This window comes from Megalopta genalis, chromosome 5 (genome assembly GCF_051020955.1).
Source record: "Megalopta genalis isolate 19385.01 chromosome 5, iyMegGena1_principal, whole genome shotgun sequence".
NCBI classification, from domain to species: Eukaryota; Metazoa; Arthropoda; class Insecta; order Hymenoptera; family Halictidae; genus Megalopta; species Megalopta genalis.
In genome coordinates, this window is record NC_135017.1 from 17914272 (window position 1) to 17940005 (window position 25734).

General features: G+C 39.7%; 3 protein-coding genes and 1 long non-coding RNA gene across 6 annotated transcripts in view; 2 read left to right on the forward strand and 2 right to left on the reverse strand.

Moving 5' to 3' along the window:
- The window catches only part of LOC117227610 (scavenger receptor class B member 1), a 38871-nt gene extending 17689 nt beyond the window's left edge, over nt 1–21182 (forward strand). Inside the window, exons 3-11 of the mRNA XM_033483009.2 lie at nt 2533–2624; nt 2733–2893; nt 3658–3802; nt 8530–8730; nt 13687–13847; nt 14453–14739; nt 15726–15844; nt 17830–17955; nt 19554–21182. Coding sequence (XP_033338900.2) covers nt 2533–2624; nt 2733–2893; nt 3658–3802; nt 8530–8730; nt 13687–13847; nt 14453–14739; nt 15726–15844; nt 17830–17955; nt 19554–19844 — 1583 coding nt within the window. The 3' untranslated portion in view covers nt 19845–21182. The remainder of the gene's footprint in view (nt 1–2532; nt 2625–2732; nt 2894–3657; nt 3803–8529; nt 8731–13686; nt 13848–14452; nt 14740–15725; nt 15845–17829; nt 17956–19553) is intronic.
- On the reverse strand, nt 4987–6087 carry LOC143259571 (uncharacterized). The gene is made up of 2 exons (XR_013033576.1): nt 5384–6087; nt 4987–5262 (listed from the first exon to the last, which is right to left on the reverse strand). It is a non-coding gene; the product is annotated as an uncharacterized LOC143259571 (long non-coding RNA).
- Nucleotides 21153–23369, reverse strand: pll (serine/threonine-protein kinase pelle). Of its 3 annotated transcripts, none has more exons than XM_033483010.2 (5): nt 23219–23369; nt 23020–23155; nt 22326–22952; nt 21817–22256; nt 21153–21632 (listed from the first exon to the last, which is right to left on the reverse strand). In XM_033483010.2, exons 2-5 carry the CDS (start codon nt 23132–23134, stop codon nt 21291–21293), a joined length of 1524 nt encoding a protein of 507 aa, XP_033338901.1. In that variant the 5' UTR covers nt 23135–23155; nt 23219–23369; the 3' UTR covers nt 21153–21290. The 3 variants fall into 3 exon arrangements, with proteins under 3 accessions (XP_033338901.1, XP_076378620.1, XP_033338905.1); XM_076522505.1 differs by having other exon boundaries at nt 22326–22965; XM_033483014.2 differs by lacking the exon at nt 23219–23369 and having other exon boundaries at nt 22326–22965; nt 23020–23179.
- A 402-nt stretch (nt 23370–23771) lies between these two features.
- U2af38 (U2 small nuclear riboprotein auxiliary factor 38) lies at nt 23772–25464 on the forward strand. The gene is made up of 5 exons (XM_033482565.2): nt 23772–23945; nt 24027–24114; nt 24282–24348; nt 24570–24858; nt 24987–25464. Exons 1-5 carry the CDS (start codon nt 23902–23904, stop codon nt 25222–25224), a joined length of 726 nt encoding a protein of 241 aa, XP_033338456.1. The 5' UTR covers nt 23772–23901; the 3' UTR covers nt 25225–25464.
- Nucleotides 25465–25734: the final 270 nt, after the last annotated feature.

Below are 25734 nucleotides of genomic sequence, written 5' to 3' on the forward strand. Positions count from 1 at the left end.
ACGAGTTCGAATGTTACGATTGCTTGTCGATTTTGGGGTTGACTGTCCGGTGGGTCATCGTAAAACGTGCAACGATTTCCGTAGAACTTTTTTCGGATAGTCTGGCACGCGTGTGCAATCGACGAGTCAGATATCCCGAGAGCTATTAAAAGCCGCAGGATTCTAAAAAGGAGACAGGACTATATATCGGATATCTCTAAAAATAACCCTGGAATGCTATAATTTCTACTGAAAATAAAAATGAAAGAAAGACAACTCGTTAAGATCGAGGCAGTTCCACGAATTCCTGAGATATCTATTTCTCGTCATCTCACGTGTTCGAAACTCTTCCATTTTGTTTCGCCCACGAACAGATACATGTTGTATCGAATCGAATCGGATCGATTCGAACGAAATAAGCTTTCAATCGATCGATCATGTACATATACATATACATATATTATTATTATTATATAATATTATTATGTTATATATATATATATATATATATATATATATATTATATTATATATTATTATATATTATATTATATTATATTATTATCATATTATTATATATATAATATTATCATTATATTATCATTATATACATTGTTACTATTATGCCGGTATATACATGTCCGATCGATCGCAGAGCGTTACAGCTCGAAAGCTTGTTTCGTTCGGATCGGTCGATGGAACACACACGTGATCGGATGCGCGCAAGTTAATTCGAGGAATGTTCGGTGCATTTTTCCTGATCCGTGACAACGCTAATCATACGGGCATAATGGGAATGCATTATTACCTGCATCGCGCATGAGGAAGTAGCCGGTCTGCTTGAATATTCAGCATGCGGCGATATGAAATTAGGAATAATAAAAAAAAGTATCGGTCGCGTCGACGATGCGTTGCAACATTTTTTTGCGATTTAGGCGAGGTTAGCTATTCTCGGTAATTACGTTATCGCTTATTGAAATCGATCCTGGTTGCAAAATTATCAGGAAGATTCAGCGACGAAAGCCCCGGCGCCGTTGAATCTCGAAGCGTTCGCGCGATCCTTGTGAAAAATTTCGAATGAAGAAGAAAGAAAAGAAATGGAAGAAATATCGACGAATCTATGAAATCGCGCAACATGGAAATAGTCGCGGATCGATCGTCCGCGGAGTGGATGCACTCTGGAAAGAGTCGACGAAGCGAAATATGATCGACGAAGCGAAATAACAGAGCGCGCGAGAGTAATCGATGCGCAGCAATTGAACGATAATTAATTGCGAATTCATCAAGATCAACGGTCCCCGTCAAGGTGCCGTACGAAGTTTCCACGAAGTGACAACGATATATCGTCGAGAGTTAGAATCGCGGAGAGCAATGCCGCGACCTCAGCGCGTCTTCCCGCGCGAACTACATTCCTGGTTTCCTTCGATTAAGCAACCTTCGTAGTCTAAACAAACCGAGAAAAACTTGCAACTTTTAACTCGGTGTTTTACGATATGGGATGCAAAACGACCGCGGCGTGACGCAGACACGTCGCGTACGGAATAACAATTCGGTCATGCGCGACGGCAAGAACCGTTCGCTGTCGTACGGAGAAAATCGTCGGACTAATTAGAATCGAGACTGGATAATTGCATTTGCATTAGCTGGTAATTGTATTTTCATTAGGTGATGATTGTATTTTCATGAGGAGCAATTGTATTTTCATGAGAGCTAGTGGTTGTATTTTCATTACGAGTAATTTCATCTATCGTCGGTATATATTACAAGTTTTTATAATATTCGAATGAGTACTTTTAACAGCAAGTCATCATACATCATATTTATATAATAAATATACATATATATATAGCGTAGTATTATTATATCTTAAATCGTCCACAGAACAGTTGCATTTTTTTATTAGATATCTATACTATAATAATAATAGTATATAATATCTATACTATAATAATATAATTATAAATATCTATACTATGTATCACGACTTGCTCTTAAAAATAATATATACTCGCAATATATACGAATGATAAATAAAACGTCCCCTAATAAAGATACAATATTGTCCGAAAGACAATTATTCTGCAGATAACTTAAAATAAACTAATACGATGCTATAATTGCATCGCTTCCGCGATTCCCGATTAGAAAGTTCTGCGTTTCGATTACGCAGCGATACTTTTCTCCGATCCATTTTTTTCCAAAGAATATCGCGAACGTGCGTCAAATAGTCCTTTAAGCTCGTGCACGATAACGGGTCGCTGGATAAGCGAGCGAGACGAATGGCGTAAACTATACGGACACGTGTTCACCTAAGGCTAACAATTTGTTACATAAATAATGATTCCGTTGCGAATGTCGTATCATTGAATTTGACGCAGTTTGAATAATTAACCGGCCGAGGAAATGATTTCTCGGTAAGCCGATCGAAGGATAGACAGATCGGATAACAACTAAGGCTGGCTGACGCGGGAACATGGAAATCTCGTCGATGTCGCATGTTTTTTTCGTGTGTCTCTCTCGATCATCGTCATTTTGGCACGTCGTTTTGTTGCAGGATGCATCCTATTGTTCGTTTCCGGCGTCATTTCCACGATCCTTGCTTTCATTATCTACAAAAGCAACCCTGCGCAATGGGTGCTGGATTACGTAAGTGACGACCGTTCGTTGAATTTCCGAAGCGGATTCTACCAACGGCTTCTCTTGTGAATTCTTTATTGTTTTCCGATATTTAATGCGAAAATATGGTCGTTTCAGAAACTGGAAATGAGACCGAATTCCCTAGCTTTCGAATTATGGAGGAAACCCCCCATCGAGGTGTTCTTAAGAATCTATATATTTAACATTACCAACGTGGAGGCGTTCTTCAGCGGCGAAGAGAAGATGAAGGTCGAAGAGATCGGACCTTACGTTTACCAGTGAGTACCGAACACAGCGCCGAACGAGCGCTAACAAAACTGTTTAACAATCTTTCGGATGTAAATTAGACAACTGTCTACTGTTTGCCGTATCTAATTAATATTTATTCAATTGTGCAAACTTTTCTGTTCAAGCCCGAGTTTTTAAGTTCTGTTTGAGCTCGAGTTTGAGTTCTGTTCAAGCTCGAGTTTGAGTTCTGCTCAAGCTCGAGTTTAAGTTCTGCTCAAGCTCGAATTTAAGTTCTGCTCAAGCTCGAGTTTAAGTTCTGCTCAAGCTCGAGTTTAAGTTCTGCTCAAGTTCGAGTTTAAGTTCTGCACAAGCTCGAGTTTAAGTTCTGTTCAAGCTCGAGTTTAAGTTCTGCTCAAGCTCGAGTTTAAGTTCTGCTCAAGCTCGAATGTAAGTTCTGCTCAAGCTCGAGTTTAAGTTCTGCTCAAGCTCGAGTTTAAGTTCTGCTCAAGCTCGAGTTTAAGTTCTGCTTCACCTCGTAAACGAGAAAAATAGACGAATTGGAAATAGAAGATACGATCCTTCGAGTCTCCCGGTTAATTTTTCTATTCACCGATTAACAATTATAAAAACGAGGCGCAAGGCTCGAATAATCGTATCTCCTATTCCCAAATTGTCCATTTTTGTTCGCAAGCTGATGGAAAATTCGGGAGAACTTTACTGTACTCTCAATTCTTGTTCGACTAACTCTGCTTACAGCGTTACACAATGGAATAAAATTTCTCACGTTGTTGAACACCGGCGCGTCTAATTTCAGGGAGCTGTTAGAGAATCAAAATGTCACGTGGCACGAGAACAAAACGATTTCGTATATACCGAAGAGGACGATCAAGTATATACCAGAAATGTCTAACGGCGATCCAATGCGTGACATGGTGCGCGTGCCGAACATACCGATGCTGGTGAGTGAAAGCACGCTTGTGATTTAATTACACAATCGATCGATTGATCGATCGATCGATCGATTGATCGATCGATCGATCGATCAATTAACGGAGTTATTTCCGAGAGATCGTATAGCACAGCCATTGTTAGTCGCGTGAGATCACACGATTTTTTATCGAGACACAGTAGTCAGATCCAACGTGTCCCTTTCTTCTCGATAATAGTGCAGATTATACGCCAAATTAACATTTTTCTCTAGCAAAAAAGTTTCTTTAAAAAATCATAATTGTCCGAGCCAACTCTATGCAAGTCAGAGAAAAATGTCTTTACCCTTTAAATAATAAAAATGCAGCCAAATTATCTCCTCAATTTCCTGCTCAACCAATTCGTTGTTAAAATATATTTTTTTTAAATAAATAATATATATATATATATAGTTATAAATAAAGTATATATATATATAAATAATATATATTGTCATAAAATGCATAAATAACAGTCGATCAATAAATCCGCCGATCATCGCGCGTTTTTTAAAAAGCAAAAACTATTAATAAGAAGTAATTTTCATAAAAACGACACGATTACATTTGTCGCGTCTCATGCTGATTCCGATTTAAATAGAAACACGATGGACGACAGCGTGATTGCGCGGTTGCAAAGAAATGTGAAAACTCGACGCCCATTAACCGGCATTAAAGCTGAAAAACAAGCGGCAATTAGCGAACTTTTTGAAGACTATGTAGCTACATGTGTGCCCCGACCATTTATTTACGATGACATTTCGATCGCGACCTGTCACCGGCGCTCGTTACCTGTATCGTAACAGATTCAGATACGATTACAGCGGCTTTGCATATCGTCGAATGGTATATTCAACGTTTTTCTTTGATCTTATTCGCGATTTCGCGAGCCATCCGACCACAAAATGGTCGGACATGAATAGTAATTGACCGCGCCGCAATTAACCGGTTCATTCTCATGGACGTGTATACACGCACCGCGATATCGTTCACGCAGTCCCACAGACGCGTAAACACGCGCCGCGCTAGCGTTCACGCAGTCTCACGGACGCGTATACGCGCGCCGCGCTAGCGTTCACGCAGTCCCACAGACGCGTAAACACGCTAGTATTAGATAAAGAGTTTAATTTGGAAAAGTGTTAATTTTGGAAACGGTATATAGAAGTAATAAACATTGATTTCAAAATATTTCAAATTTATTATTGCTCTGTATGATATAATTCAAAACAAGGAACTGCACATAATGCAACATCACAATTGATACAATGATATCTGGTTTCTTTGCGAATCGATTGTTGCTTGCACCATACACACCGTCTCATCGGCATAGATTTCTTATTTGTTGGCTGTAATTTTTTTAAGAAACATCTAGATTGCAGTCGCAATGGATGAAGATGATTCCTCCTTCCTTTCCGATGAAAATTCTCTGTTGGATCGTTGTAGTTATTTAGTAACTGCAATATTAAATCTTCTTTCACTTCGCACAAACTTTTTCGGTTTACATGGAGGCAGTTCCAAATTGCATGTGCATTGCATATAGCAATATCTAATAAATAAAAGAAATACTTTTTGTACCATTTGATTGTTTTCCTAAATGATCCAATGCCATGTAAAATTTGATCTGTGTGATCAACAGCACCCATGTGCATATTATAAGCTAACACTACGTTTGGTTTTTTAATGGGTTGCCCCGTTTTTTTATCAACTTTATCTGTGGCTACCAACTCTGGGGTATGTACGGTGCTGAGAAGCGCTACCACTCTTTTATCTTTCCACGCACTAAATGTCATGAATTTGTTATAGCGCACTGTCAGCTCACCTTTATTCAAACTTTTTATTTTTTTTATTTTTTCGTCGCATGGCAAACCTCTTCTATTCATTCGAACGGTACCACACGCATGTGTTTTATATTTATGTAACTCCTCATATAATGCGGGGGAAGTATACCAGTTGTCTAAGTATATGGTTCGTCCTTCATTTAATAAATTTCTTGACAAATTCATTACAATTGAACCCGACTTTCCTAATCTGGACTGTCCTTCATTTGATATGCGTCCATCATATAATTTCAAATTATAAATATATCCTGTCTCTGATTCGGCTAAAATAAATGATTTCACGCCGAATCTTGCACGTTTGCTGCTAATGTATTGCTTGAAAGAAAGTCTGCCTTTCCATAATAACAGACTTTCGTCGACTACAATGTTCTGTCTTGGTCGATATGCCATTTGAAAACGACAAATAAGAATATCCATGACGGATTGGATTTTTTCGGTCTTTCTAATTTAATTATTATTTGCATCAACACTAGTGAAATGAAGGAATCGCAAAATATTGAAAAACTTTTTTTTTGACATGATTTGTCTAATAAACACAAAATTATACATTGCCTTTGTATTCCAATACATGGACATCTTCGGCAAGCGAACAATACTCATATGAATAATAATTGCAAAAAAACAGTGCAAATCATTACTAGATACATGAAACTGAGATCTGGAGAAACCTTGCTTTCGGCTGTATTTATTAGTCTCCTTCACAATTAACTCTATGAGTTCTTCACAAAAAAAAAATTTGAAGATTTGAAGAAAAGAACTATCTTCTGATATACCAGATTGGGGTAACACACCGTGATGTAAATCGCTGTACCTCCAAACTTGTGGCGTAAAATTTTGCGTAGCAGTAGGAATATTCCATTTTCTTTGGCGTAAAATATTTTTCCATCTTTCGCACAAAGGAACATCCTCGTCAGTCATATCACTTTCCACAGCACTTTCACTTTCACTACTACTATCACTAATAATTCGATTTCTAGATCGTCGCATGGTGGTCATCTTTGCAGAACAGTCAAACGTACACTAAATGAAATTACAAATTAGTACTAACCACAAACTTAGTCTCTCCAGACGGAGCAAATCAGTAGGCGCGTGTTTACGCGTCTGTGAAACTCCGTGAACGGTAGCGCGGCGCGTGTTTACGCGTCTGTGGGGCTGCGTGAACGGTAGCGCGGCGCGTGTTTACGCGTCCGTGAGAACGAAGCGGTTAATCAACGACTTACAGAAACGACAGCGTTCGCGAAGGTGTCGGAAAAACAGGCCGCAGGGGATCCTCGTTGATAATTGAACACGGTGACTCGCCGCGGACACCTTTTCGAACAAAACTTCGAGTTCGATTCGAGTTAGACGAAATTTACTTGCCTTTTTTTTTAAGTCGTCAGAGGGTCAGATTACCGCGCACCGACTAAAATGCTATTTTTCACTTAATTTCGCCACTACTTGGGACGACAATCGATCGCATAAGTTGCAGAGACCTTCGAAACGCGTCGCTTAAATTTTCGTTACAAGCTCGGATAAAAAGAGTTAAGAAAACGTGAGTTTCTAATTTCTTTTCTCGTTCCAATCAATTGCAATTTTTTCCAAGAAATTTGTAGACATTGCCTAATAAACTCCTCTCTTTCTTTCTCTCTCCCTTTCTCTTGCTCTCTGATATCTCAAAAAAAAAGTGATTTCTCGTCGACATTTAAAAAAGTTATTAGCTACCGACTTATTAGTCGACGCAATGTCATCGTTGCACTATTCACAGTCGAGCCGTGAAGGTTCTTTCACCTGGAGGAGCGATTATCCGCGATCGTTTGTTCCACTGACGCGAGAAAAATCCCATGCTTAATTAACAGCTGCTCGAGGAAGTAAACGAGCTTATCAATTGTCAGCTTATCGATAAACCGCCGGTGAATCTGGAATAGCAACAAACACCGCGTCACACGAATTCATTAACGAGTATAGCGAATCTTCGCATGCGCATGATCCGCGATCATTTTCTTTCGTTGAATTTCCGATACGGATCGAAAATAGAATTCGAACAAATTTCAACGGAATCCACTAAAAGAGAATTATTACATCGTAAAAGACCGGGATAATTGTTTGGTAATATTAATTTTTGTAGCTGCGCTACAATTAGAACACGTGCGTGAACCAGCTTTTATTGTCACGTGCTATAAATATTCATTTATTTTTTGTCCGAGGGAGACACAATCGCAGGAACATCGATCGATTGTAAACTCGATGCTACTTATGACCGGGAAAAGAAATATACATATAATTACGTACAGTGGATTTAATTAGCGAATCGATAACCGCTTGAATGCAATAATACCAGCGTGTTTTAATGATATCGCGTTTTACAGAAAGAATCACCGTCTAGCAATTACTATACCATTTCTATATATTCTTCTTTCCCTGTTGGATCACGAGAAAACAAATTTCCCGAACGAATTCCAAGAGAAACAGAAATTCAATCGAAACGCTAATGGCTCGATCGTTCAATATTTTACTGTGGCATGCATTTATTGCAGTAAATTATTGCACTCGCGACGAAACCGTGCGCTTCCGTTTTAATCACGGTACAGTGATCTCTCCCTGATTCGCGCTCAGATCGTTTTCATAGTTGTCGACAATCGGCGATTATAAAAAACGAGCCGCAAAGCTCTCCTCTTCCCAAGTTGTTCATTTTCGCGGGCGATCTGAGCGCGAATCGGGGAAAGATATTGCTGTATTCCTAGTTCCTCGGAGATGAATTTCCGCGGGCGTGTCAATTTATTGTTACAGATTAACAGAGACAGAGTCTATCGTGTGATCGCTGGCCGTGTGAATCTCTATTTATAATCGAACGAAGCGCGTTGAACGCTGCAGCACGTCGAGCCCGATCCATAATTCTGTTTACAGGGCCTAACGTCGACGTTGCACGACGCTGGAATGTTCGTCAACATCCCGTGGATCAGCCTGATCAACGTGATGAACAGCAAAGCGGTCCTGAACATCACCGTTCACGATTACCTTTGGGGCTACGAGGACAAGCTGATCCATTTCGCGAGCACCGTCGTCCCGAGTTTCATCGACTTCGCGAAATTCGGTCTGCTCGACAGGGTGAGTGTCTCCCAAAATAACAAGAAAAACACCTCGAAATCTTCACGATCTCGATTTCGTCTTGGCAAAGAGAATAATCAGTTCGCCATCGGATCGAGGATATTTACGCGAAACACGGAATGGCCTTCGTCGAACAGAAGTTTCTTTCTTCGACACTCGGACGGCTGGGTCCGTTCGGACCCGTAGTTTAAATATTGTTATTCAAACGTCGAGATAACTAATTTTCGCGCGGTTCATTCGAGATCTGTAGGAAAACCATTTAGAGTACCTTGAAAGATCTGGAGGTTTATTTAAGTTTATTTGATTTGTTATTATTTATTTACTTATTTGTATCTATTTTATTATCATTATTATTTGTTTAAATTTAAAGTACAGTATATTTAGGGCACAGCACATTTCAAGCAGAATCGAATAACAAGCCTGTTGAAATGAAGTCACCGCGCGCGATTGCAGTTAGCAAAGAAACGTGCAGTAAGCAAGGAAACGTGCAGTTCCCAATACACGTTTCTGTTAGTTCCTCTCCTCCGTATATTATTCGTCGAAACAACAAATCCGCGTATTCCTCGTGTTAGAAACCAACTTGAAAAATACGGCGAGTCTACGCGGAAACTCTCGCATGCGACGAGCGCATGCGATTCGCAACATATTTATCATTCGTCGCTGCTATTGACAGCGCGAATAACTCGCAGCAGTTTCTCGTTTGCGCGCGAGTCGATTACATTGTAGAAACACGGATTTTTATGAACGTTCTGGAAACCCGACATCGCTGAACGCTACTGATTACGCGCGCATCAATCTGTTGCACTGCGATATCGTTGCTGCATTAGATAAATTGATTAGCTCGCGTTAATAGATTCCATTCTCGATCAAACTCCGAACTAGTTGTATATTATTTATTATATAGTTATATAGTATTTATATATTATATATTATTTATTATATGTATTATTTTTATTATTATCTTTTCTACTTTAACTCTGCATCAAGCCTTTCTGAACCTTTGTATCTCTTTTCTCTTGAAATTTTGTGACTATATATAACGGGTAACTTATATATGATATAATAATATAATATAATAATATAATAATATAATAATATTATAATATAATATAATAATATAATAATATAATAATATTATAATATAATATAATAATATAATATAATAATATAATAATATAATAATATAATAATATTATAATATAATATAATAATATAATAATATAATATAATTAAGTAAACTATATAATAGGTAACTTCCCGTATAAATTCAACGAATAAACAAATAAATGAATGATCGATCCGTACAGATGTTCGACGGAAAAATAAGGGAACGCTTGCGCGCGCGCGCGAGCCTCGTACGCGCTATTAGCTATTATTGCGTACGAGAGAACATTCGACGTTCGAGAACATTCAGGTGAAAAAAAAAATCGTCGGAACAGAAAAATCGCATACCGGTTATTGACACAACCGACTAACCTTGTCCATGCATGAATCGACCAACCAATCATTTCAAGTTTCCTGCTGCTGTACTTAAACGCTTGCGTTTTTGCGCGCGGATCGTAATCCAGTACGGATCGATCAATGTTCCACAAAGAAACGCGACTTACGTACGGGATGAGAACTCTCCCCTTCGTTCATCATACCAGATACCTGCATGAAACATTAACGAGCTCATTCCACGGCCGATCCGTATTTCCTACTTCATGCGGCGCTCGCATCTGTGAGCTTGTTAACGACCTGATCTTTGTTGCTTGTGCTTCAAGGTCATCGTTGCAGTACCCTCAAGCTGTGCTTTATCCAAGGGAACAGTACTTCGTCTCACTGAATTTAGTTATTTTTCGAAACCGATGCTTTTTCCCCCTTCGTTTCGTAAATTCTATTTTACCTTTCGTTTCTTTTTCTTTCTTTTTTTCTTTGAACGATTTTATTTCGTACTCTTTATTCAGCCCTTTTTATCTTGCCTTGCTTACGCCGTCCTCTACGTTTAGTTCTCTACGTTGCCCTTCATTTTCCGATCGATCTCATTTCGTCCAATATTTCGCGAACGCGGCTTCGTATCGTCGACGCGTTATTTCGCCTGTCCGGCCGGCTGGTAAAACTCGTTTCTCACAGGCTGGAACGATCTTCTTGCGCGTCTCGAAACCGGTAACAATAAAACTACTCGGTAGCGACGAACGAGCGAATAAGATCGGCAATGACGAGCCGTTATCGACCGACAGAAACTGTTCGAGGGACGAACGGGTTGCACGCGAACCTCGCGTGCATCACCGAACGGTTCGAGAGGCGCCGCTGACTTTGTATGCAAATACATTAACATACTTTGTCTACAATGTAGTAAATTGAATGTTTGACATGTACCGGAATGAATTAAACATTATATTTATCTGGAAATAACTGGATTGAGACGTCTTCCCGCTGTGAAGGTCTTATTCGAATTGCGCCGAGAGAGGATCGCGAGAAATTGCGCGCTCGGTCGAAATATTTTCATTCGAACATTCTCTCTGTCCGTCGCGAGGCGAATCGAATCTACAACATCTATTGAAACATCGCGGCGTTCTTTTCACGACACCCGTATAATGAACGCGGCGGAAAATGCTAAACGCTGACTCGGGCCGCCGCCGCCGCTGACAGTACCGGATCGTCGGCGGTTCTCGCAGTTAGTATTCCCAGTCGTTGATCCTTTCACTGTTTTGCATACGGTTTCAGGGTTCACGAGGTTAGCGTCAACGACTTCTAAACGCACAAAAAGCGATTATGACAGAGAGAGAGAGAGAGAGAGAGAGAGAGAGACGCGCGTGCTGTCGATCGAACGGGCGAACGCCGAGTGTCGGAACGAATTCGCGAACGAAATGAGAACCGATCGCCGATCGTTTGTATCGCCGTCGATTTCTGGCGACGGGATTCCTGAACCTGTTGCTCGATTTCTTGCGCTCTTTTCCCGCCGTTACAAGAAATAACAAGTCGAAAGGAACTGTTAATGAAAGTTCTGTGTCATATACGACCGAAGCTGTCGGCCGATCGCGTGTCGTTCTCGCGATCTCGATCGGATAATTGCGGCACTGATCGCATTCGATCATTTTTATACGAACTCTATTCGGTACACGTTTTACGAAACGGTTGTTTCTTCGATTAATAGTTTTCACGATCGAGCTAGCCAGCTGCCGACAATTCGTCGAGAATTTCGCGGGTTCCATCGAGGTCTGGAACCTGATTCATTATCTTCGTCCAAGGGCAAAAATGCTATACTTTTTGGATACAAGTCGAAAGTTATATTCTTGTCGATAACAACAGCGTTCTGAAATTTTGTGGAGCTCGTGAAAGATTCTCTTGGTGAAATAATCGAAGAAGAAAGAGGCTTCGAGAATTTTTTGAATAGAAAAGAGAACATATGGTTATTATACAGCGCGAATTCAGAAATCAGAGAAGTCTCGATAAAAGTCGAAGTTCTTTGGAAACGATGACGACGATAGATACGATTTAGAAATAATAATCGCGATCGCGAAAGTCTCGATTAAACGTCGCTCGAGTGTAATCCAACGCGGCAGCGCGTCTGATCATTATTTGCCGCTTCTACTTGCGGCCAACGCGATAGCGTGTGCCACGTATTCGCTCTCGAAGCTGTGATCTGCATAAGAAACGATTTGTTTCACGCTTTCGTGCTATTCTTGCGTAGTTTTAGATCGTGAAAAAAAAGAAATTATACGACGATTTATTCGATCCTTGTGTTCTACGTACGTACTATAACATATTCCGCTATTCATTGCCGAGTGAACGGGTCCAACTGACTCATTCATGTATTTATTCTCAATGATCACCGTGTGTCAAGTACGATCCTCTTGTTTGTGAACTGTGCGTTCGCTATTTCTTCGAGGAAAACGAGGAAAACGAGGAAAACGAGGAAAATGCGACAGTAGCCTATATCATGTAGACGATAATTAAACAATCTAACACGTCATGCGACATGTAACTGCAATCCGATCGGTTTCAATGTTAATCGAAATAAAATCATTTCCATCTGAATCAAGCTTTCTGCGGAACACGTGTCCGTGCTTTCACCTAATATTTGACCAACTGGGCTTGTCGGTAACACCTAGAACAAGCAACGGTGCTGTACAAAAGTCTCTAACATCGTTCATTCAAGGAGAAGTGAAACTGAATACATACCTCGGTAGGAAAAAGATAGTCTGAATAAACGCGTGTCGTAAATAGTTTGGCAATACTACCGCGGCCGTAAAAGATGCAATAAAACCAATGCGAGATACCGAGAGACAAGACGGGTCATTAATACTAGCGATCAGTATCGCCGGCCGACTACATAAAATATGCATACGCGTACTCGCAATACCTGATTCCAGTTAGAAATTTTTCAAGGCGACGGGAGCCTAATGTCGCCGAATTGTGCTCGCCGCCCGACTGAGTTATAGTCTACGAAATCGTGGCATTCACGATTGTCTGGCACAACCGGAACGGTTGCAACACCGGTTAGAACTAGCCGCGACAGAAGCAGAACGAAACCGAGCGTTTCACGGTACATTCCAAAAATAGATAATGGTCGAATTTTTATCCTCGATAGAGAGACATGTATACAACAACGTAACTACTGTCTTCCTCTGCAATGAAATATGATCGCTGCTCGGTTGTCCCGTTTGTAAACAGGCTCGTAAAAATCGCTATTTGCATAAACGTCTATAATCCGGTAATTAACAACGGTCATAACTTCTGCGACAGATTTCCCTGACACGTTCCGGTTAACATCATAAAACTCTTTATCGACGCTCTAAGTGTCTTACACTGAACGATTAGTGTCAGAACACTTCTATTCTACGAGAACCCGAGGAAACAGTGGCAACCGGGATCGCAACGAATCGTTCGAGTAGCCGCGAGCCAATGATTTCGATCGTTAAATACTGTTCCGAAACTCGGACATACGCTAGATATGTATATTGTTTTGTGCAGATGTACGACGAAGGGGACAACGTCGTGTTCATGAACGTCGGTAAAAACAAGAACATGACAGAAGAGGAAGGGCGATACCTCAGCATCGAGTCTTACAATTTCAGCCCAGGAATGTCGCAATGGGGATACCAAAAAGTGGAAGGAAACGAGACGTCGCCGGAGTAAGAATCGTTGTAGTATAATAATGAGATCTGCTTTTCGCGACGAAGAAAATCCTAACGTTCTCGAATCCAGAACCCGAGAACTTGAATCAGGACATCTCGGGACCGGGGGGGGATCCAAATTTAGAATAAACTGACTCCAAATGGACGCGCCTAAGATCAAAGAATAATGATTAAACAGCGAATTTTTGATACACGACAAAACAGAGTATAGACGATACTTCAAATAATACCAAAATGAAAACTTAGCTCAGAGTTTAGACTGAACTCAGAACTTATAGAATTTGTGGATTTCCAAAAGATGGGTGATTTATAGTTCTTGGATGAAGTTTCTTACAGTCCCTCGATCTCTCCTGATTCAAGTTTCTTAATCCTGTCGACGTATTATCCTACCAGAGCCTCAAATTCGAAAATTCTGATCCTACAAAGTGGTCGACGTCTGCGAAAAAGAAAAAGACAACAGTTTTATATCTCTAGTTCGCTCTGCTAAGTGACAAATAGACTGAAGTAAAGGTGTCGCTCATTTTGGGCGACATAAACGCTTTCTAGACCCGCGCAGTCCGGTCCTAAATCTTCCTAAATTGCGACCTTGTTCTTCCCTTCAGGAACACGATTTGCAATCGCATCAAGGGATGCACCGAGGGAGAATTGTTCCCGTCGAATCTGGATAAACACGCGGTGTTCAGAATCTTCAGGAAAGCGTTCTGCAGAGCGATTCCGATCGTGTTCAAGGAGCAAGTGCAGCTGGAGAACGGTCTAGAAGGGTATCTGTACAGCGTATCCGACGATTTCCTAGACCCGCCGGACATGAATCCCGACAACAAATGCTTCTGCAAAAAGGAGTCCCAGTGTCTCAAGAAAGGACTCTCCGACATGACGCCGTGTTACTATCGTACGTACAATTTTCTAGAAAGACAATTTCAATCGTTGAAACGCACATCTCGAGCTTCCGTTTTTCCTTCAGCAGAATTTGCGAATTTCTATCCTGTATCGCACGAATAATTTGCATGCTACTATCCCGACGGTTTTAGACAAGAGATAATGAACTCACCGTTCGTTGATTTCCTCGATGTCACCATCCAGTTCGCGTCAGATTCGCCGAGGAAATGCACGATAGCCGGCGGCCTGCAACACGAAATGTCGAAGTTTGAACTTTCGCAATCGAGATCGCTGCGACATTAAGGATCTGACATTCCCGAGAAACGATTTACGCGATAAATCGTGTTCGTATAAAAACAATAATAGACCAGGGGTGGGCCAAAGCGTCGACCGCGCAATTATCCCTAGTCGCCCGTTTATCTGATATTATCTATGTTTATATTACATTTAGATTGATAATAATAATTTAAAAAAAAAGAAACAGATCGCCCGTAGCGATCAAAAGTTTGGCCACCCCTGCGATAGAGCTTCGATTATCCGAGCCGACGGCCTCTGAATTCTTTGTTATCCAAGCACGTTGTACGATCTCTCATTTTTCTTGTCGCATCAACAACGGTTATTTCTGATAATCTTTATCGATTATCTGTTAACGCTAGACTTGTAAAAGCAACGTAAAAGCAACTATTTCATACTACTTTATACAGACAGATTATTGCATCGACGGGTCCCGTAAACCTAAGCGTTGACCGCTTGGTTACAGATCTACTTGAAATAATTCTTGCGTTTGTAACGAATTGAATTTTCTCAACTTTTTAAAATAGTTCTTTTCTAAAAGTTTGAACGACGAATTAGACTCGCCATCCGTAACTCGGGCAAACCAAGTGCACGACGAGTCTCGGTCGTCAAATGTACCGAAGGGGTTGTTGATATCGTCGAACCCGACGGCTGAATCGGTTCAAATAAACTTAGATAATCGTAGGATTTCGTTGTTTCGCCCAGGTATCCCAGCAGCCATGTCTCTGCCGCACTTCCTCGACGCGGATCCGAGTTTGCTAAACGGTGTCGAGGGTCTCCATCCGGATCCCGAGAAACACAGGACGAAAATCATTATACAACCGGTGAGTGCGCGGGTCGGATTGTCCATCGAACGGTGCACTTATGCAGCGAATTATGCAGCGAATTGTCTTTAATCGTCTTTACACATATGCACGAAACGATCGGTATATCAGCACTCGATTGTGTCGCGAATCTACGCTGGAAGTCGGATTAACCGAACGCTCGTGACGCCTCGCGACGTTGACATACACACAGACGAGTCGCGACTGAGTGATTTGTCATTCAATTTCAACCCCGCGTTTGTCCCCTGCGAAATTCCTGAACAACCCTGATTGGCTAAATCACGCGCTGGGTCTTTCCAATCGGAGCCGTCCGTTTATCCGTTTTCACCGCGACGTAATTTCTTGCGCCCTTAGCGCACTTGTTATCGGAACGGCGAGGTGATCGGAGGGCGATGAGTTTGTCGCGACTATGCCGCGGGTCTTTTGTTCCGCGAGGCTTCCGGATGATCCTTTAATTCACGACCGACCACGATTTACCATTCAGGACTTTCGGGGGAAAAAACTCTGCTAAACATGCGACGTCGAAAACACCGGACATTATCGATTCAAAAACAGCTTCGCGGAACGAGACTCGTAAATTACGCTGCACGTGGTTCCAGGAACCACCCAGGTACATCGAACTGTCCCGAAAAGTCCCCCGAAAACGTCGGCCACGCAAGCTGCACCGACGTACGTGGTTCAAACCCGATGTTTACGGCCCTATTATAATAAATACGTGCGGAAGACTCCGACCGCAATCGGCGCGACGGTGCAATTTTCGTTCGCAATCCGATCGATTCCGCATTGCCGGAACGCGTTCGGTTGCCGGTGCAAGATTTTTACTCGCGCGTTAATGTCGCGTACGTTGTTAAACGTACGACGTATGGTCGAACACGATTTAATCTGCGCGAACATTTTCTTCGCGACCACGCGTTACGAAAGACTCAATAATTATCCCGGTTTTCACGCGCTCAGGGACTCGCACTGTTCGAGCCCTGCATTATAATGAAGCCATTTATAACATATCGACCAACAAAAACGAAAGTCCAGTGTCACCGAGACCGTGAGAATTAAAACATTGTCATTCTCGAGACCTTCCCACCGCCGCGAAAACGTTCGAAGTCTGTGCATACGTCGCTCTTCGAAGATTTGTTCGAACGCATAGCGTGGAAAGAATTTCGCCGAAAGCAAATTTTTTAGCGAAGATATTAACACTTTCACAACCGCACGTTATTAAGAAAAGTTTTGCAAATGGCTTGCCACTGGTACCACGTGGGAGTCACCGGCAAATAGCGACTGGCCTATCAATGGTACCACGTGAGTGTCACCGGCAAATAACGACTGGTCTACCAATGACACCACATGAGTGTCACCGGCATACAACGACTGACCTGCCCATGACACCACAGTGGTGTCAGCGGTTGTGAAAGTGTTAAGATTTGAATGTCGAAGATTCTCGCCTGTTATTTCAAGAATTGACCCTTACGAAAAGTGACGAAGAGGGTTTCGCTCGAAGCGAATGAATGCAATGGTCGCTCGAATTCGAATCGAATTTTTCTTGTTTCCCATTTCGCATAATGATCCGCCCCGGGTTCCGCTGGGACTAAGTCAGCCGAGCACGGGACTGATAAATAGCGGTTATCCGCGAGATTAACGCGAGCATTAGCAACGCGGTGCCGGTGCCGTTTGTCTATCGATAGCGCATTCTTCGGGAAACGAGAAACGCCGCGGTGTCGCCGAGCGTGTTTCACAAGAAAACTCGCGGCATGGGAGAAGAACGCATTCGCAAACCGGTCGTCGTTTTTTAGTTGCCTAATCATAAACGATCGAGGGTAATATCTCGTGGAACTAGTATGTCTTAACGGTCGACGCGCTGACCAACGAGACCGTCGACCCCTGACAGAATCATTTCAAACGGATCGCGAAATAAGTACCAAGCGACCTTTCCTGGACCAATGTGACCCAGTCCGTCGATCGCGCTTCATCGCCCTTTGTTTTCTTCGCAGGCGATCGGCATTCCGATACACGTGAACTCGAGAATGCAGATCAACCTCGTCATGAACCCGACGTACTTCAACTCGGAGATCAAGGCCTTCAACGGCATCACGGTACCATTGTTCTGGACCGATCTGGTGAGCATTATTGTTATTTCGACAAATTATCGATCGTCGACGATCAACGTACGATGACCCCCGCTTCAAGTGAGATGTGTCCGACCTTGCGGCATCTTCGAGAGCGTACAAAATAACGCGTTCGTTCGTTATTGGAAATTGCTGTTAAGATAGGCTCGCGATGGGCGGCACGGAGACCGAAAGCGGTCCCCTATACTATACAGCTCATTTTTCATCCTAGGGAATATACGGAGCTGCCTTCGAGGCGAGTTTCTCAAGGACACGTTCGAGTGAATCAGCAGAGCGTAGACAATCGCGGAAATCAGTAATTCGATTGTAAATCATTCGGAATTCGCAAGGAGAGCGTGTCCGTTAATCAAACTGTGTTGCATATGAAATCAGAGATTCGGCCGAGGATATAGATAGGTCTGTCGTTAACAGGAGAAGCGGCGAAGGTCGTTTCGCATGGCGCCGGTGATTTAGAGGACCTTGCCCGCCGAGTCAGTGAACTCGCTTCGTCGGCGATACAACTTTCCATATAAAGAAATGTTACATCGACCTTAATCTTCGTTCTCGCAACTCCGCCCGACAAAAAGAACGCTTCGAACGGTCCACTCGATATCTTCGCGAAGTACTCGGCTAATTACCAAAATGCGGGCTTGTTTAATTTTTGTTCGTGCAGCACCGACAAGCCGATAGAAAATGAATAGCCCGGTGTGCGAGCGTAGTTTCATTGAAACACACAATTTCCTCGTTGATCGTTCCGACAATTTTCAAGGGGAACTCCTGATTTTACATCTGCGACGATGCAATGCGTTCAATAAAAACGGAAAATCATTTTCCATTACGAATAGCATTCGAGATAACATGAAATAATCGTTCCGGTCTGTTATCTGGAAGAAAGATAGATGAGAGTCGCAATAGCTTTCCCCCCACCCCCACCATTCCGATTATCAAAGGTTCTGCGATGTACATACCACTGGAATGGACAGTTATTACGATATATTTTCGGCGTTTCTCTACCAAGGAACGAACAATACATAATAATTCGTTTTTCTATTGGTTTCTTCCGAACTTACACCCATCGCTCGAATTCGATATCGCAGTATCATGTTTGGATATTTACGTACGAGCGTAATATACGCGTAAAAAGGGAAGCCGCAAAAGAGCCCCCATTCGCTGGTAGCTCGCAGAAAGCTTATATTCAAGATTATACGGTGTCGTAAACGGCGATACTTGTCATCGTGTAAGCTATAGATCTGCAAGAATATTTCATTTAGAACCTTTCGAAATCTGACGTTTGCCACGCATGAATTTCCATACGTGCGATGTTCGTAAATATACAAGTTTATTACACGAAGATCATGCTGTCGTGTAAAACTTAACCTTGGCTCGAGCCGATTCGAGAATGAAAAATAAACGAAAAGATGATAATTACCGAGTTCTCTTGGACTTTCCTTAAAAGCGGTTCACTAATTATTAAAAACGCGCGAATCCAAACGGAATGATCTAACGCGGAGTACAAACACCCGCGGCCACGGCACGTTCGGTCATAGAATCCTCTAGTTTACATAGATGGCCTGCATTGCTATAATCTACGTGCACGAATTTGTTCGCAGTACATACCGTCGCCGCCGAGTGATCTGCTGTTCCTCTTGAAACTGGTGCTTCACGTGCTCCCGATTGGACAAATAATAACGATCTGGCTGCTAGCGATCGCAGGAATTGCGATGATTATGTTGTCAATACCGGCCATGTTGTGGGCTATCAATCAACAGCAACAAGCGCTTGCGGTGGATCGAAGAGACAGCACCGACTTAAGGATACCGCTCAACTACGGCCAATACACGACGATACGTATTTTACCAACTATCAAGAAGATCACGTCGAAGACCGATCTGTTTAGTTAGCACCTAGGAAACTATATTCGTGAAGTGCCAAATAAACGCACGTGATCGCAACGTTTTTTTAGTTTTCGAACAACTAGGCGGGAAAAACGATGATATTCGAACGCGTTTGTTCTCGGCGGGAATGAACGGTGCCGGTTCTCCTCCAATCTACTTTTAACAGACTCAGAACACGAGAGGTGTCAGGTATTCTGCGTTACGGTACGCATTCAGGGTTTCGTGCTAAAAATATTTTCCTTTAACGATCAATATTACGTATCCATTCGAGGACATTCTTACCGTTCGCTTCGAACCCTATTTCATTCGAATTAATCTGTAAAAATGACGCTATTCTTCTTTTTTTATTCCGTTTAACGAAGGTATTACCGTACTAGTTCTAATAATAATTTAGCGAATACGAAAGATCAATTAATGACGATTCCAGTAGCTATGTTTCGAACTGAAATATCTACACCTGTATACACATAAGAGTTTTTGTTGAGCGATGTTCACGTTTCGGCGTCCTCTTTAGCGTCTTATTTCCTTTAGCGGCCTTCGAGAAAGAGATGAAGCAATAAGCGAGGAAATCTATCAAAATCCTGATAAAAAGCATATATTTTCTCGCTTGTTCGATATTAATCTGCTTTTTCTTCGGTCATGAGGCAGATACGGTTGTCAGCCAATAAGGGCGCAGAACAAATTACTGCTACTATTTTTAAACGTTACACGCTGTCGCTTAAAATGTGCGACATTACAGAGAAGAAGAACTGTGTATTTCTATTTTGTATACCGTAGTATGTACTTTTAAATATTATTTGTAGTTTAATAATAAACTAGAGAAAACACTTAAAGTAAATAATTTGCAAATTTTTATACATTTCTTCGATTTAGGGCATTCATCAAAATTTGTAAAATTTAAATTTAGAACGAATTCATAGTGAAATTTATTTTTATCCTTTATTTTATTAATATTTTCATCGCTGCAATTTGTATTATCATTGTCATATCTCATCTACTGTGCTAGAAATGTAGTTTTAGGATCACAATTGTACAAATCTCAGAAGCTATACTAATAGATTCATTTTTATATAATAATTGATTAAAAAATATAATTGTATGTTTTATGTTTATAATCATCAATGTTTATTTCAGATCTCTAGTAAAATTATAATTGTATTTTTTTATCAAAATTTATAGAAAATTTTCATACATTGAAAGGTATATTCATTTTTATTATAAGCCTTTTACCTATTGTGCATCTCTTGTACTTAATTTCTCTTAATCCTTTAGCCTTCTGGCAATTGTATTTCATTATAAAATGTATGTAGTAAATTAACTGTAAAATATATATTTTTAAAAATATCTTACAAATTCTCTATACACGTATTCTCAGTATACATTTTCAAAAATTTAAGAAAATGTACTCACTTATCACAAGATGTAACATACTTATACGCTTTATAATAAAAACTATAAATCATTCAATTTTTTGAAAACAATATCCATTTCAGGTCTATTTTGTGCCATACGATTAGCACACCATTTCCCCAAAAGTATTAAATTATTGTATACCTGTCTATCCTTCTCACCTGCTTTTTTATCTATCAATAAGTGAAGTTCTCTATCATGCCAGTGGTCAATAAAATCTTTTAAAAATTTATTTTCTGATCTAGAGTCGTCGTATGCTGGCAAACCGGTAGCTAATTCAAATAAAACTATACCAAAACTATAAGTATCTACCTTTGTAGACAATTTTCGTCCGTATAAAAATTCTTCTGGGAGATATGGCCTCGTTCCATGAATTTTACTCACCTAAAACAAATGCAAAGACAAGATGTAGAATATTAAGTTATGTTATAAATAAATATTCTTGTTTAGGCATGCATCCTACTTTCTGTTAATTTAATTCTCTTTGAATCAATTTAATTTAAACCTGCACCAGTCTTATAATTCTATCATGTAATAATACATTTATCAAAATAAAATATGGATTTACTTTCATGGAATCTTTCTCAGGTCCTTCCCTTGCTAAACCAAAGTCACCAATTCTTGGTTCAAAATTCTTATCAAGTAAAATATTAGCACTTTTTATATCTCCATGTATCAAAGGCTTCTTTCCAATTGTATGTAAGTACTGTAACCCACGAGCAGTTCCTTTAGCAATTCCATGGCGCTGTATCCAACTGAGTGGTTGACATTTTTGTTTTATCAACAACCTGTCTTCGACAGAGCCATTCTTCATGAGCTGATATACAAGGCAAGGTGCTTTGCCACCTAAACTGTATGCATATAGAGGTAAAATATTTTCATGTGGATAACGATTTAAAATTTGTATCTCCCTAAGAGATTGCTGAAGTTGAAGTACATAACTTTCATCTGAATTAGCTCCCCTTTTTTCTATTTTTTTAATAGCTACATCTGTATTTTTCCAGATACCTGCACAATAAGAAATCAACGAAATAATAACACTCTATTAGAAATTACATAACTGTATTATAAAATTACCTCTGTACACAGTTCCAAAACCTCCTCTCCCTAGTACGTTAATCTTATTCCAATCATTTGTAACTACAGACAATTCGTCATATGATGCGTGTGGCAGAGTAATCTCTGCACAAGGTAATACTGCATCGTTATTATTTTCCCCATTTACTGGATTGTGCTTTGAAGAACCTGGTAAATGATATGGAGCTGCTACAGAAGCGACAAGTAAATTATTTGAATTACTTGGTGTAATTCCAACCTGTTCAGCTTGCATTGGTTGATTCAATATTTTATAAGAAGCTTCCTTAGTATTTGGTTCGATAACAATTTTAGGTACATTTGGTTGTGGTGGTACAACTTGATTAAAATTCTGAGTACCAATCTTCAAATCTTTAGTATTCTTATTGAGTCGCTTCCCAAGTATTCTATGAAGGTTACCTTCTCCATCATAAATTAATTTATGAAATTTTTCATCGACAAATGGTTTTAATGGAATCATTGATTGATAGTGTTGCATTTTGGATAATAAAACAAACAATTCTAATATTGTGTGATTATGATGGCCCCATATTGTTAATAATTCATCTGTTGGATTTTTCTCTTTACGCAAACTCTGTATAGTCAATACGTCATATCCCATCCAAATTCCTGAAAAAATTGTCTACAATACTTTTAAACGTAGGCAAATCTTTGAACAAAATTATAGTATTATTACCAGCCAATTCTTCCCACTTGTCATGTTGATTGAGCATTTTACAAAGTTCTAATCGTTCGAAAAACGGTAATTGATAAATATACTTGACTTTATCAACACTGCTTGACGAGGACATACTGCATCACACTATTTCTATCTGTAAATACTACAATTGTATATGAAAATACAACAAAATTGTTAAATATGAAGTATGACTCACATCATATGTACAAAACAAATTTTCCTTTTAAAATGCTTACAACAGCACCACCTGCTCCAATCTGTTCAAGCTTAAGTCACAAAGTCGTAAACACATGTTACGTCACAACTGTCACAAAGCCACAAGTTGCCAAGCAGGAAGAAAATTTATCGATAAGATTGGTATGTTGGTATGACACGGAGGACATAAACTGCAGGAACCTGCACGCCTCTATTGACAAACATTGAAATTAGCGTTACCACGCTGATACTTCTAACGAATGCACAGGATAATCTTTCCCCGTTCTGTTAGAGTTAAGTTATATTGTATACATTTCGCTGTTCATTTCAAAAAATATCTTATCGTTGTATGTAAATAAGTACACTTTAAATATTCACTTGAATATTTTGATTTTAATTGATTTCGTTTTTTCCACTCATAATAGAACACACCAGTGGCTCCATCTCGTATTCATCAGGCAGCTACACATCTGTAGATAAATGCTATTTCTACTCTACAACGAAAACAGTACAGCAAAGTCACGTGATTACACTAGCCCCTCAAGTGAGCGTTTTATAACACCGCGTACGCCATTTTGAAAACTGAGTCGCACGCAAAACGTTGTATATGTTGTGAAAAAGCGGCTTTTGCATGCTTTAAAAAACACAACATTCTGATTTCAAGACACCAAGAAACCATCGATAATGGCGGAATACTTAGCATCAATTTTTGGTACAGAGAAAGACAAGTATGTAAAAATTTTCATTTGATGCTTGTTTGAATGTTTCGTTGAAAAGCTCAACGTTATTTCATTTTTGTATCATTACAGAGTAAATTGTTCATTTTATTTCAAAATCGGTGCCTGCCGACATGGTGATCGATGTTCACGTATTCATAACAAGCCAACTTTCAGTCAGGTAAAGATATTTTTCTTAACCTTTTTATTCTGTGTGACTTTCTTATTATTCCTAATGAGGTATCATTTTTCTCTACTAAAGCTCTCTATGATACGTTTAACACATCTGTTAGATACAATGTTTCCTCTAATTTTTTATTAATAATATATATATTTCGTTTGTTGCAGACATGTTTGTTACAGAATCTTTATGTAAATCCGCAGAATTCTGCGAAAAGTGCAGATGGATCTCATTGTAAGTATAATATAAATATTACGCTCAGTTTGTTTAGTAGCATGAAATATATCATAACTATATCCATAGATAAACTGCATTCAATTGCTTGATTAAACATTTGTGATCAAATAATTATTTAATTAAAAAATTAAAACTCAATTTTATTATACATTTATACTGATAAACATAATCTCAACATTTTACATAGTTTATGTGATCTTATAAATATTATTTTATAGTGGTTGCCAATGTATCTGATGAAGAAATGCAAGAACATTATGACAATTTCTTTGAAGACGTTTTTGTTGAATGTGAGGACAAATATGGTGAAATAGAAGAAATGAATGTTTGTGACAACCTAGGAGATCACTTGGTTGGAAATGTCTACATTAAGTTTCGAAGGGAAGAAGATGCGGAACGAGCTGTAAACGATTTAAATAACAGATGGTTTGGTGGAAGACCAGTTTATGCTGAACTTTCACCAGTTACCGACTTTAGAGAAGCTTGTTGTCGTCAGTATGAAATGGGGTATGTCTTTAAAAACTGCAATGATTGGATTAATTGTGTTTGTAACCATTTCTTATAACATACTTGTGGCAGTAGTTAGAAAAACTACCAGATAATTTACAGATTCGTTATATTCAATATTATTTCAGAGAATGTACGCGTTCCGGGTTCTGTAACTTTATGCACTTGAAACCAATTTCTCGAGAATTACGACGCTACTTGTATAGCCGTAAAAAGGGTGGCAAGGGACGATCGAGATCACGATCACGGTCTCGCGGTCGCGATCGCAAGAGAAGATCACGATCCCGTGATAGGAGATCTAGATCTAAAGATCGTCGAAAAGGTAGAGATGATAAGGGCAGAGATGGACGGTCTGGGAGGTATTAACTATAATTTCCATTGTAATAATTCCTGATAGAAGGATCTAAATCGAGCTATTATCCTTTTGACTACCTTGTCAAAGAAAGTGTACTTCACAGTACATTTTTTAATTTTCATTTACTAATCGTCTAAAAAAACTGATAACATTTAGTTTCTTCACTTAAGCATTACTAAGTTGTATAAAACAGATAAAACGAAAAATAAGATGTGTACTTTTCTATAAAGAAATAAAATTTAATGCACACATGCTTGAGTTTTAAATATTATAGTTGAAGTATTTAGTAGCGTAAAATTATTTACTTTACGATTGTTTTAGAATTAAAAGTAACGAATGCCGCTACTGTTTGGATGTTACACATTGACATCAGTAGAAACAATTTTCCTTTACTTTCGATTAAACTAAACAAATTACCATATAACTATAAGTAGATATAAATAAACTTAAAATTCTTATACTTTTTAATTTTCTGTGCATTATATATGGACATTGTGACTGTATAAAGTTATCACAGTATA

Bases quoted from the DNA above. Each gene is read 5' to 3' on its own strand.
- pll (XM_033483010.2), bottom strand. From the start codon at position 23,134: ATGTCCTCGTCAAGCAGTGTTGATAAAGTCAAGTATATTTATCAATTA. The intron at 22,953-23,019 runs GTAATAATACTA...CAATTTTTTCAG, and splicing joins CAAGTGGGAAGAATTGGCTG to GAATTTGGATGGGATATGAC. The intron at 22,257-22,325 runs GTAATTTTATAA...CTTATTGTGCAG, and splicing joins TTTTGGAACTGTGTACAGAG to GTATCTGGAAAAATACAGAT.
- U2af38 (XM_033482565.2), top strand. From the start codon at position 23,902: ATGGCGGAATACTTAGCATCAATTTTTGGTACAGAGAAAGACAA. The intron at 24,115-24,281 runs GTAAAGATATTT...CGTTTGTTGCAG, and splicing joins ACAAGCCAACTTTCAGTCAG to ACATGTTTGTTACAGAATCT. The intron at 24,859-24,986 runs GTATGTCTTTAA...ATATTATTTCAG, and splicing joins TGTCGTCAGTATGAAATGGG to AGAATGTACGCGTTCCGGGT.